Below are 14,293 nucleotides of genomic sequence, written 5' to 3' on the forward strand. Positions count from 1 at the left end.
CTTGGCCTCATTCTCATGACTCATCGTCCCACATGGAAACATTTTCTCCGTGGATGTAGAGGGAGCTTTTACTGCTGCCAATGAAAATGTACACAACGCCCCCACCCCTTCCAAGTTGGAGGAAAAGGAAATGTGGAACAAAGGAATAAGCTTTTTTTAACACTCTCGTCCAAATATTGCTTCTTCTGATGAAGGCTTTGTGAACGTGTCCATGATGCATTTTAGTATCTGATAACAGCAGCCCTGTGTGGCATGTCAGATGACATCACAGCAACTGGAAGTGGAGACTGCCCCCTGCTGGTTCATCTCCTAACGTGCACGACCTCTTCCTCCATCCAAGACTCTCCAGCAGATCATCTCCATCTGATCAGTTCTGCTAGAACTGCTGAGCCATCGAAATATGTAAGGACATTTCCAATGTCCAGCCTCCAGGTAGGTAGACAGGTAGACAGGCAAGAAGCCCAGCCGATCATTTCAGTGCTTATCAGGTGACATCTTTTCTTTTTTCGTCAGCACATTGGATTTATTGTTTGTCGGCTGGATGTAAAGAGAATTTCAATAAGAAGATTTCTTCTTTGTAAATTACCATCCCGAGCGTTAAGCTGTCTGAGAAGTGTTCTAGAGTATCCCGGTAATCAAGTGATGGTTGTCTGTACATCCATGGGTACATGGCAAACAGGAACTGCTTTTGCCAAAGTGTAAAAAAAAAGAAGCTTGAATAAATAATCAAGGCTCAAGATGTCTACAGCTCACTGACTGGCTCAATGTCAACAGTTTACTTCCTGCAAAGTTGTCGAGCTCTGACCCCGTCATGTTTGCACAGCACCCTTGCAGCTACAAGTATAACATCATGCCAGTGGCATGTTGTATGATTCAAGACAGAAGTCACCTTTGACCCCTGGAAAAAAATGACCTCACTAAAGCCCCGGCTCTTTGTGTAAAAGCAATGCTAGGCCTCTGATTCAGTTCAGATCCCTCCAGTGTTCTTTTTATTTTAACACGCAAACATACTCAAAAAATAATATCCCAAAACTAATTGTTGTCAATTGTTTAAAAAAAAATCTGCTTTCTGGCTGGAGGCTCACTGAAAATACAAGTTGGATGATTGAACAAATACAAAACAGGGATCTCAGATCTCAGACTCAAATGTGCCTCTCGTGTGAAACTGTGAGAAACTCAGGCTGTTTTTAAGAGCAACAACTATCTATGTAACGGCTGGAGGTCATTACAGAACACTCTAGAAGCTCTGTAATGCTTCTAGAGGTCACGACCTTTAAGCGCCACCAAAGCAAGAAGTTACTGCTGTTTGCCTGTGGGGGTCCCGTTACTGACATGCAGGGACGAGCACGATGAGACAAACAGAAGGGGTCATCCACAACCTCGCTGACCTTCTTCCTTCAACCATCAGAGTATGACGTTACTGAGCCGAGAGCCCAGTCTGTGCGTGCAGTCTGACCGTGTGCTCACTTCAAAGCCGGGTCGCCTTGACATACTTTATGCATCATGTGAACCCGTATCACTATCTATCCGTACGCATCAAGTTGCTCAGTATTTGTGGTCTGAAAGGTTTTTAAAGAGCATCCTAAACTGAACTGTAAAGACTGATTTAGTATCCACATGCAGGACGTGGACTCAGGTTTTTCTAATTAACGAGAAGATGTCCCGTGTTCTTCGGCTTTATGAGTAGAAACCTGTCAGAGTCAATAAAGGTTTGAACAACACGTTCAATTCACAACATTTAAAGTGTATTTGAAGAGCTGAGGAATGCTTTCATCCAAAGTACAGTACTACTAATACACACACACACACACACTGTATTCTCAAGATGTCTACAACTTTGATAGCACTTATCTTTTATAATATATATATATATATATATATATATATATATATATATATATATATATATATATATATATCAAATAACTGTTTAGTTCTCCCTGGTAAAAAACAACATGTTTGATGTATGCATGAATGATTATTAAGAACTAATAACTCCCATTTCAGATTACTATTCATAACTGATGTGAACCATTTTGACATATTCATATATTTTGATATATTCTAAACAAATGCCCACAATAAGTTTATGGAGACTTATTATATTGTTACTGGTCCCAATTCTAATTTTCATTGCAATAATGTGAATTTGTCGTAATTAGCCAGATGCATTTTGGATAATCAACTATGAAATACTGAAGTCCTCCTTAACGATAAGATAACAATGGCCAGTACGGGGATCGAACCCACGACCTTAGCGTGGTGCTAATAGCGCTCTGAGTTAACCGGCCACGTCGGCTCTATGTAAACCGCCTTTGTTCCATAATCGATCATAATGATGAATGTTAACAATGATTGTTGGCAGGTTAGGACATAGTAATAAAACACGTAGTCATTACTGACAGGTGTTTAACACATGGAGCTCATCCATCTCGACACAGCTGCGCTCAGCATGTCGTCCGGTCCAACACGCGTGTGGCGTCGTGACGGACGCAGAACGACGATGAGGGTCGGACACGTCTCACGCTCAGACGTGTGCTGGCATCTGGCACGCTGGATCATCACATGCTGGACCAGGGTTCAAGTGAACATGTGTTTCCTCAGCAAATACACAAACATTTATATAAATATTTATATAGACGAGGTCAGTTTCAACCAGTGAGAAGCATCAACAACTTCACCACCGAGTGCCGATAAGCAATGTTCAATGATAAAATATAAAAGAAATAGGAAGTTAAAGCCTGGGTTGTTAGTAAAATGTCTCTTCATGTGTGTAGATTAATGAAGGATGAAGTCCATGAGTATTGGGGGCAGATGGTGAACAGACGACAGCCAGAGATCCTTTAACAAAGTAAACCGACCATCACTCCATGTTAACTTACACTAGTGAGGATTTAAAATGTCTCTTTACTGACAGTAAAGTTGCTTTACATGTCCCAGTAAGAGTGGACGCTTTGTCTGATTCAAACCATTTGTGGAACACACATGGACCAACCAAAGTAGCTTTGATTCAGACTGTGTGCGTGTGAAGTGAACTGGTGTGACGTGGCGGTGACCACAGCAGTAATGTCTCCCTGAATGTGAAACGTTGATGCCAGGCCACAGGATGTGAGATGGAATGCAAGCCCCTAATGAAACGTCCCACGTCCTTGATTGAGCCCAGTCTGCTCTGTGAAGACCAACCTGAGACAACATTGTGAATAAAAGGACAAGCATTAGAAACATATATTCACAAAAAATATTTATTCACCAGTCGAAACATAAACGTCAAAATATGAGATCGGAGGACTAAACCCACACGGTGGTGCCGAGACTTCCTGACAAAGATGGTTTGCAAACTCCGGAGTGCGGAAACATACGAGCTTGTGGGAAGGGTCTGTGAGCAATAAAACAAAACTGAGGAACATATTTCTCCTTTGAAATCAAGACCCAGATCTGTACATCAAGTGGGTCGCAAAGAGCGAGAGAAAAAGGATATTATACAACTTTGTGAGCGCATGAACCAACAGGGAGCCGTACGAGTCAGACAGAGAACGGTCTTGGAGCACAGCGTGCAGCATTCAAGGGAGATGATGGTGTGGTTTTTGGTACGTCTCTATTAGGCAGTGGGACCAGAAGAAGAGTCCATCAAAAAGTACCGGGGCCGAGCGAGAGAAGAGAAAAAACAGGGCGGTGAGTGGTGGGTTATCAGTTCTCCAGAAAAGCCACGTAGTCGGTGAGTCTGGCCAACTGCTGCTCGTTTGGAACCAGCGAGACGGGGGGAGGATCTGTTGAGAGAGAGAGAGGAGAGGTTGAGTCAGAGGGGATTCCTTGCTGAGCCAAGTGCCATCCATCTTCTCACATCCCCCATGCGTTGACTCCCCAGCACCACGCGCTCTCACTCCGGCTGACTCAGCAGGTCTGAGGCCTCGAGTTAACCACAGTTTAACACCACCAGCCTGGAGGTCTTTACTTCCCCCGACCAGAACTACTTCCTAACTAACATTACCAAGCGCTATTAAGTTCCAGTGGCACTAAGGAGGGAGTGTGTGTGTGTGTGTGTGTGTGTGTGTGTGTGTGGGGGAAGCCGCCATGAGGATTAATGAGTGAGGCCGTGACATGTGCACGGCAGATGATCACAGCCGGGTTCATACACATTCTGACCAGTGGATTTCCATGACTTAACAAAATGTCCATCAAAAGTGAATACATGTAGTATTTAAACTAACAATGAGAATACAAAGCATACAGTAAACCTTAAATGACACTTAAAATATTAAAAGAATAAACATTTATATAGATGCCTGTATGTATGCCTGCTTATATTTTGAGTCTTTCTTTAAAAGCATATTCATTAAGTGTAAATGAACTTCATGAACACACGAATATAAACACATTTACATGACTTTATTTTTTTCAAGGAATTTTCCAGGCCTGGAAATAACCATTTTAAAAGGTTTTCCATGACCGTAAGAGCCCTGAACAGAGAGCGGGACGCGCATCAGCCTCCTCCTCGACCGTCTGAGCTTGAGGACAGGCGATGATGTGAGGAAAATAAACTTAAAATCTTGACGAAATAAGTTAGGCGAAGAGAAGAAAGGGAGTGGATGCCCTTTGGACATGAGAGAGGGGAGACTTAACAAATCAAACCTGTCGAGAGATTCTCAGAAAAAAGGAAGAGACGTCACGCCTCCGTATTTCATCGAGATTAAAATGTCTCTTAAATTCCTGCTCAGCATTCACGAGTGTCTGATCAAACACAGGAGACGAGGAGCAAGAAGGCGGGCGCGGAATGGATGAAGAAGAAAGAAGAAAAAGAAGCTTGGGTAACAGAATAGTGGGCTGATTAACAGAGCAATGCTGCCACCTACCGGGCTTTTTGGGCATCACCATCCTGGTGGCGGGGTCGGCCTGCCAGCCCTGGGTCACCACACCTAAAGACAAAGATGGGAAAGGAGCGATATGAATACTGATGATGATGATGACAGAACATTTCCCGGGAGGGGCTTGTGTAAACTGAATCCTACCCTTCACGGCCTCTTCCACAGAGTAGCCTACGAAGGCGGCGAAGTCTTCTGCCGCGATGGACGTGTAGGCCTGGGCCACCAGGCTGTAGGCTCGCTGCCGCGTGCTCTCTGTGAAGGAACCACGGGGGCGTCAGCACCACATTTACAGCACCGCGTATACATATGTGGGGATGTAAGGTTAACATGGCATTCAGGAGTCGTGCTTCTCGTGAACAACCGCGTTGTACACCATGAACTACAGTCGAGAGTGAAGGGGCTTGGAGCCGTCGTCCTCGCCGGTGATCATTAGCGTTTGTTCTGATCTCAATCAATGCTAGAGATCTGCAGCTTTCTACTTTGTGTTCTTGCTTCTGGTATTTCTGTGCGTTCATGAAGCGGCTTCCTCTCACCGCTCACCCCGAACAAGCACACGGTTTAACATCCATCAGGAGCCGGTGGGTTCAGGATGGAAATAAAATTAAGCTATACTGAGCAAAGAAAGAAAAAAAAAGAAAACCTCTGGCTTTTCTACCGTGAATCCCTTCTAGCATCTGGGTTTGTTTTGAGGCCAAATGGTGAATTGGTATACCAAGTTATATAGTTACTATAGTTATGTAACCGTGGATTTGAAAATGATGAACATGGGAGCTAAAAGTCATCGGAAAACTGGATTAGACCGTAATCAGGTCTACTTCAAAATGGATCTGGTTTGACGAGGCCCGCCTGAGATGAATCCTGACTGCTGCTGAAGCCTTTATCAATAGGCTCCGGCTCGACTTTCCCAGATGTCAAAGCAGACACGTTTATCTACCCCGACCTGGCGTGGTGCTGTAGTTTGAGGAGATAACTTTTGAGTGGCGGGGCCTCAGCGCAGCACAGCACCATGTATTCTCTTCTCCTGCAGCGAGCACGTAAATGCCTCAGGGTTGCGGCCTTTGGTGTTTTATAGCCTAGCAACGCTCTGTGTGTGTGTGTGTGTGTGTGTGTGTGTGTGTGTACCAACAGTGTGTTGCAGCAGCTAGCAGCAGTAACAATAACAAGCGGGATGAGAAAAGACAGCTGGGACTCGAAGGCCGGAGTACTTTCCCTATTCTGCTGTCCAAGGGACTTCCTGTTCTTTTAATGTGCTCATCCAAGAAGAGGAGCAAAGGGAAATAGGGCAGTGTCTATGTATCGACTGTTCGATGGCACTTCTTTTGGATTTTTGTCAAGTTAGTAATCAGAGTTATGGTTGAAGAGTGATATCTGCAGTATTTAGACACTAAGGTGATTAAAACTGACGATATAAATGGTGCGGGTCCATGGATGAAATACTAATGTTTTGTCATGATGATCGACGACAGAGGAAACTGACCCAGAATTAAACTCCCATCTGTTAAAAGTGAGCCACATACCAAAGGCCATAAAACTGCTTCTGGTGTTGGAACAACTTTCTTGCTCCCGTCTGGCTGCGTATTAGAAAAGGAAACGAGGACTCGGCCGAGCGGGTCATCTCTGGGGGCTTTTTGTTACCCGGTCACAGACGTGTATTTTTACCGCGGCCTCTTGACCGCTGGGCGATGACTCGCGCGGCAACTGGACCGGCCTTTCTATAGCGTGCCCTTCTGACTGCGCGCTGCTGAGCAAGACATCCATGAGTGGGAGGATGGGCACTTTATGGAGGAGAAACAGGACCTGTCCGGTCCGTCCCCGAGTCTATTCCAGGGCCGCTATCGCCTCTCACCTTTTAAAAATAGCCCCCCACTTTTCACCAGCAAAGGCAAAGCAGGCAGGACGTGGCAAGGGCTTTTATTTTTAAATACAGCCTACTGCCAAGTAAGCGCAGCAGCAGTCTGGGAAACATTTTGGATGGAAGCGGTCCATGTTTTAGATCATCAATAAAGCAAATGGGAGCTTAACTTCATGCAGCTTTATTCCACAATCCACCAGAGACAGGTTTGGCGATTACAGGCAGATCAGCTGATCACCAACTCAACACAAACTCGGACAAAGTGAGAAAAACACAAATGGCTATTTCCTTGAGCTACAAAGGAGGAAAATGACGTGTAATCAATCTTCAGGCGATCTAGTGTTACGTCTATCTAAGTCATTTGCTCCATGGAACTGGCTTAGAAGTACAAAAGTATAAAAAGAAGTTAAGAAAAAGTATGAATACGACATTTATATTAAATATTGCACTGAAAGTATGGGTGAGCCATTAAAGCTCACATCTACCGTAACTTTGTGTTTCTTTCAACATCAAACGCAGTCCCTGCCATAAACATTACATTGTTTCCTACAAGTCCATAGCCACTTCCATTTTCTTTATTCCTCCTCCTCCTCCTCCTCTTCTGCGTCCTCAAAATCATCCTCATCACACGCTCCAAAGTCCATTTTTGCCAGGACGGCCTCAACGTGCTCCGTCGACAAAGTGAAGTGGTCCATCTTCTCGAAGCCCGGCTCCGGCCTCTCTTCCCCCAGCGAGCCTTTGGCCGCGTCCTTGGTCTGCGTGATGAGGGCCTTGGAGGCCAACAGGAACTGAGCGGCGCAGCCCTGCTCCAGGGCCCTCACAGCCGTGTCCGTGAGCTCCGAGCTGCTCTGCAGCCGCTCGCCGTAGCGCTGGGCCAGCGCCCGCAACGCCGCCACCTTCTCGTCTTGCTCTTTGCCGACCTGCTCCAGCAGGACGGTCTTGCGCTCCTCCAGGACGGCGTACAGCAGGTCGAAGCGCTCGGCCAGCCCCTGCTTGGCGCTCTGAGCGTTGTCCTGGACGGCGCGGCAGGCGTCTTCCATCTGGTTGAGCAGGGCCTGCAGGCGGCCGTTGCCGGCCACCAGGGTGTCGATGGCGTTGCTCAGTTCGCCCTTCTGCGCCTGGTAAACACTCGCCAGCGGCGACACCTCGCAGTCCTTGTGCTGGCCGAACACTTTGCACATGGAGCAGGTGGGCACCTGACACGTCGAGCAGTAGATGTTGATCTTCTCGTCCTCGTGCTCTTGGCACATCGGCTCTTTGGATTCTTTGGGCTTCAAGGTGGTTTCTGTGCCGCCGCCGCCGCTGCCTTCCTGCTGCTGCTTGTAGAGGTCGATAATGTTTTCGACCAGCAGGTTGCGCTGGAGCCCGTGCACGCCGTGGCGGTCGAGCACGACCTCGAAGCGGCAGGTGGGACAGCGGAAGACGCCACCGGAGTAGCGGTACGGGTTGCGGGAGTCGTAGAGGTCGCTGGCACAGCTGCGGCACAGGTTGTGCTGGCAGGGCAGGATGACCACGGGTTTGGTGAACATGTCCAGGCAGATGGGGCAGCTCAGCTGCTTCTCCAGGCTATCCATGGGGCTCGGGGGCCGGACCACAGACCCTGTCCTCTGAACGTCCATGACGGGAAGAGTATCCGACTACACCTACACCAGAAAGTTTGGCCTATTTTAACAAGAGAACACCAAACTGTTGCTTTCAAAGGTGACCAGAATAAAGAGCAGACTCTGTGCACGTATCCTTGGCGAGTGCTGCAACGTGTGAAAGGCTGATATCTATTCTGACCGGGAGCAGCAGCTCTGGCCTTTATACCGGCCCCTCACAGCTGGTGACACCTGATCCCTTCCCACCAACCCGGGGCGACATTCCTGCCTGCTTGCTGTCTCGGGAGCTTTTCACAGAAAAGGCCCCCTCCTCCTCAGAGCCGCATGCGTCACTCGTCCCAGTGGGCATCGTGTCCCTCGTAACCGCGATAGGAGCGGCGGACTGAGCGGAGACCAGCGGGTTCCATGTGACCGGCTCAGAGGAGTCCAATAGGTAAACAAGTCCACGTCAACAACCTGTGACCGGTGTTGTTTTGACCGATTCAACATCCTTTGATGTGTTGACATAGCATGCTGTTTATGTAAAGGCTTTTGTTTGTCGTTATCAAATTTGCATGTACTTTTTACATTACTAATTTTAAATAAATATATATTTAAATAAACCAACGGTGTTAATAAAAATAATATTGACAGCTTAGATGATTAATTGTGTCTTTATTGAATTAGATTACATAAAGTTTCTCTTTTTTTAAGAAAAAAACATTAGCTGGTTCATATTAATATTTTGTATGTATGTTGGGGTTTTCCACTGTCTATCAGACGAATTGAGAAATCAAAAGATATAATTTGAGCTCTAGTTATTTAAAATGATGATATTTAAGATTTTTAAAGCCTAACGTTTTGGCCAATACGCTCGAGACCAGTTTCTTGATATACTGCAAAATGTTATTTTTATGAAAACATCATAAACAGAAAGTGTTCTCAGGTAATACAAGTTGCTTTATCATATAAATAAATTCTTCATCGAAGGATTTGCTGTGATATGAAAAACTCTCTAAAAGTGTACAAACTCTCTTCAGCAAGCCATTATTATCAATGGTTACCCAAGTGTCTTATGACATACCGCAGGTCAGCATTCATGGATCAACAAGAAGTACCGTAAACATGAGGGCCAAGCTATTCTTAAACTCTTGCACAAGGGAGCCGTCACATGATACAAATGCCCAAACAATTGGGAGCATTTGGGGGGAATTATTTCACATGGGGAGGTTTCTAAAAAGCCGGTGCCCCCAACTGACTTTAATTCTAAAATCATGCATATTCTCTTCAATTACACTACAGGGAATTCTGCCACAGTTTACCCAGAGCCAAATGCGTAAAGCATATTAATATAATTTAGAAGTGTTTCAATCATCTTAAAAGCTAAATGAGATGTTACCTCGAAGAGCCTCCATCACCGGGAGGATGTTCTCTGACCACTGGAAGGCGGCGATGGTGGTGTAGATCCCTGGAAAGTCCCGCTGCCAAATACGTTGGCCAACAGCCCAAATAGATGGTAGTTCTGGGTTTGCCTGCATGCAACACATGGAAAGGCATTTCACTTGACAGGGCAGTGGGAGTCACGCTACAGCTAAGTGCAGTCACACCCAAATACTTCTGTCGTGAATCAGTAGCTACATTATATAAAAAGCTGGCCATTTTAAAAAGCCCCAAATCGTATGGTGCTTATGCAAGACGAGGCCCAAGGAGTTGTGATCAGCGAATGTCTCCGTATACGTTGCGTCATGCTCACCGATTTGATCGCTTGGGGAATCCGTTTCCAGAGATACCGGCCGTTATTCCTGTTGGAGCCACAAGTTAGACACAGAATGAAGCTGCAGGTGTTTGCAACGCACATATTCTTATTGTTGTATTCGCAAAGCCATCCATGCAAAAAATAAATAAATTAGCATCCATTCAAAAATCCTTTAAAAATTGGAATTTAATAAATATTCAATGACATAAAAGTGTAAATTCATAAACTGAATTGTATATATTCTATATTAAATCAGACCCTCATGATAGCGCTGTGTATTACATATTTTTGTTCAACCCAAAACATGTGTGCTGGTTAGGAGGTGAACAACTATTTCACAGAGGTATGTCACTGACAAAAGGTTGAGAACCGACTGCACCGTGACATGAGCGACACAAAGTCAGAGCACAACTGTTTGCTAACGTTATTTTTTTTATTAAGGATGCTTTGTATTTATATGAAGAAACAACAACAACAACAACAACAACAACAACAACAACAACAACAACAAATAGGCCAAACACGTGAATTAAAATCAGTGGTGTATAGTAACGAAGTAGAAATACTTCGTTACTGTACTTAAGTAGTTTTTTGGGATATCTGTACTTTACTTTACTATTTATATTTCTGTTGACTTTCACTTTACTACATTTTGCAAAGAAAACTGGTACTTTGACTTCAATACATTTCCCCTGAAACCATCGTTACTCGCTACAAAATCGAATCTATCTTTAGAAAAAAGAATCATGAGACCAACATCGGGGACTGTGGTGGAACACAGACTCCACCAAGCAGGTTTGGAGAACCACAATATTATGCATTAGTACATCCCCTAGTCCAGCTAGATCCAAAAACCTTTGTTTTATGTTCATAATTCTCAAAATGCTGACCCTTTACTTTTTTATTAACAGCATTTACTTTTACTTTTAATACGCAAGTCATTTAATATCAGAACATTACTTTTGATACTCAAGTACAGTAAATATCAGATACTTTAAGACTTTTACTCAAGTAGTATTCCAATAGGTGACCTTCACTAGAGTCGTTTCCAGTACGGTATCTTGTGGGCATAAAACAAGGCAGAGTGGACCTACATGTCATTGTGTAGCAGATAGAGAGACAGCAGCTGCGCGTACACGTGCGGCGTCGCGATGCCCCCTGGAGCCTGTGGACGAGACGTGCAGGCATGGGGTTAGAGACTGGAGACACACATCAGGACACAACACTCAACACAAACGGGACACATGTTGCACAGGTCGCTCCCTCGCGGACATCAGCTCCAGACGGTCAACTCTCACCGGTACCGTCCGGGTCACGTGGTGTTTATGCCTTTTAGTTCCCGCTGACGTTACAGCGTTGGGCTCTCATCCCACAATGTTTACAGCTGTATGCATCACATGTTTCGGTCGGTGCCAAGTGACCCGACACCGCACAGTGAAACGAGCAGTGTCATTTCCGTTGTGAGGACCGACATGAAGCATTAGCTCGAGTTTACCAACACAAGATGCCTCCTGTCAGGCTAGCTAGCGAGCTAACGGCACCTGCTAACAGCAGAGTGGCGCTATGTCTACCAGTTCCTGTTACATGAGGGGTTTATTATTGTTATTATTAGTATTATTATGAGCTAACTCGTAGCTTAAGTTGTAATGGTATCAGTGCCTGACAGTAAAATCAGCTTCAGAGTAACGTTAGTGGTAAAACAAGCTAGCAGCTCGTTAGCCAAAGCTAAGGCTAACTGTGGGCTCCACCACCTCTACCAGCAGCCTGGAGGACTCCATCATGCATTGCGGCGAGTCGGCGCTTACCTCGAGCTCTTGAGCTTCACACTGCTCCAAAAGTTTATCATAATTCTCCTCCATAATCACAGCAGTCGGCATGTTGATGCCTAGCTGTTGCATCGGGACCTTCTTCTGCTGTAGACCTGCCGTAGGTTAGCAGCAGCTCGGCGGTGTTGCTGCCCCCATCTGGAGGAAACACGAACTACACCCACAGCGTTTCACATCAAGCCAGGACTCAATATACCACAATGCAACGCAACACAATTGCAATGACGATCCCGTGCAAAATAAGTTAAATGAATTCAAGCAGACAATCATTGTAGATGAGAGGATATATATGTTGTTTTCTTATTTAAAAAAGATGCACAAATAAAGTCTGCATTCATCAAATCCATTTATGACACAATGCCTCCTTACGAGCGTTTTTCTTCTTTTCCCCCCCCCCCTTTTATTGTGCTTATATTGGTCAAACCCTCAAAGTTGAACCTTTTTACAGTTAGTACAGATAATACATTCCAGGAGAGCAGAAAACACAAACTCCACATCTGTCTGGACGTCCTCAAAGCATTTCCATACTAAACGTGGTCCAGTCCCTCTCAGAGAAAGTTGTACATTTAGATGTATTCTTTAATTCTCATTTCTATCCAGAGATTAATAGAAAAGTTCCTTTCGCTAATGGTTTTATTTAAATAAATTAACATTTTTGATGAATTCAATCCGGTCTCAGTGAACTCCACAGTGCTGAGGCAGATTGCCTTTCTCCTTAAATCACTAATGATCCTCTTTGCCAGAGATTTCTGTTTTCCCATCCTTTTTGATCTCTCCATTTTCTTTGATGCTGTTGACTGCATACATCTTTTCCTCCACTTCGGAAAATATGGCTTGGGATCACAGGCAGACCTATAATGCGCTTCCACCATTCTGCCGTCGTTGTTGTTGTTGGAGAATGCATTCATCTTTCCCGCTATTCTCAAGCTTTGGGTATAGACTGCTTTAGGAGCTCGGTTTTCTATACATTTCTTCCATTTTAATGAAAGAAAATGTGGGATTTATTTTCACAAAACTCCCTTTAAAACGTCTCTTCCAAATTTCTATTTTCTTTGTATTTTAACAGTGTTCAAGCAAGAAATGCCTCCTTTAGAAGAGTCTCCTGGCCAAGACAACAGCAGCAGCACATTAAACACACTTTCAGAAATACAACAACAGTGACAGAGAAAGGATGTTACACCTGCTGTTTGAGACGTCTTTGATATTCACATCCCTTTTACGACGCTTCCATTCAAAGACTTGTGCCACACCGTTTCCCCCCAGGCCACAACTAAAATGTGTGTTTGTTTTTGTCTTTGATGTGCCATGTGTGTCAGTCATTTTTGTATTCACAATTTATTTAATCCCTTAAGGCAACAATAAAAAAGATGTTACAATTATTCTCTACTGGGAATTAAACTAGAAAACGTGCTTAAATAAGTTAAATAGTAGATTTATTCAGTCAATTCAATTCAAGCAATACATACAAATGATTTGCAATATCTCAGTTAAAATGCCTTTAAATTCATGTTGCATGACTTTATCGTAATGCACAGTCTGTCACCAGCAGAATGGTTTGTGGGCTCTCCTCACAGCCTGCATGGTGCTGGAGATGCTCAAACTGACGTGACCCCCATTAGCTCATCTTTTTGTCCCATAGGAACAACCTATGACGAACATTTCAAAAGGACGCCGATTGTTGTTCACATTCACTCAGAATTGCAGTCAATTTTCCAGCATGCTGTGAGGAAAAGCGTCGGCTAACGCGCTGATGTTCAGAAGAGAGAAGACACGTCGATAAGTGAGGACTAAAACTGTCCGCTCTCTCAGACAGCAGCATACTGCAAATTGCCTTCAAGATACAGTCTCAACAGCTCATGTGTAGAATAACAATGTATACATAATATAATATACATATAGCATAAAATGGCTCTGTATTGTACAGAAATATGAATAAATCACATTGGATAACAAACCCAATACTTAATACTGAATCTTTCAAAATGGCCACGTAGTAAAGTAATGTTCTGTCTGACTTTCTTTCTGGGATCAGTCCTTTCACAAGCACCGCTTATTAAATGATTTATGTATACATTATTAGCATTATACCTGGGATGAAGATAAAATAAATAATACAGTCGAAGAATTCAATGGTTTCTCACCATCGTCAATTCTTTTAACTGCATTGATAAAACGTCACTTCAGTAACATAAAGCCATACAGTTGCAGAGTATAGTCATAGAATGATAGATTTGTCATTTTACAATATCATTTTAGTGTTCCTGGGTATATTTCACCCGATATAATGTACCTGATAAAAAATACTTCTCATCAAAACGTATTAAAATACAACAATACAAGTCACATTGAAGTACTCTTCTTTTATTTTACCCTATAGAACTTCTCATGAAACGAAAAACAGGTATCATGGGGGGATC

The 14,293-nt window shown here is 44.1% G+C and overlaps 2 protein-coding genes across 2 annotated transcripts; both read right to left on the reverse strand.

Moving 5' to 3' along the window:
* Window positions 1–3,234: 3,234 nt before the first annotated feature.
* cops8 (COP9 signalosome subunit 8) lies at window positions 3,235–11,964 on the reverse strand. Its single transcript, XM_079230713.1, has 7 exons — window positions 11,856–11,964; window positions 11,145–11,215; window positions 10,048–10,096; window positions 9,694–9,826; window positions 5,007–5,114; window positions 4,851–4,913; window positions 3,235–3,767 (listed from the first exon to the last, which is right to left on the reverse strand). Exons 1-7 carry the CDS (start codon window positions 11,946–11,948, stop codon window positions 3,688–3,690), a joined length of 597 nt encoding a protein of 198 aa, XP_079086839.1. The 5' UTR covers window positions 11,949–11,964; the 3' UTR covers window positions 3,235–3,687.
* trim63b (tripartite motif containing 63b) lies at window positions 6,880–8,466 on the reverse strand. Its single transcript, XM_079230883.1, has one exon. It carries the CDS (start codon window positions 8,331–8,333, stop codon window positions 7,290–7,292), a length of 1,044 nt encoding a protein of 347 aa, XP_079087009.1. The 5' UTR covers window positions 8,334–8,466; the 3' UTR covers window positions 6,880–7,289.
* Window positions 11,965–14,293: the final 2,329 nt, after the last annotated feature.

This window comes from Taurulus bubalis (assembly GCF_910589615.1).
Source record: "Taurulus bubalis genome assembly, chromosome: 15".
Lineage (NCBI taxonomy): Eukaryota > Metazoa > Chordata > Actinopteri > Perciformes > Cottidae > Taurulus > Taurulus bubalis.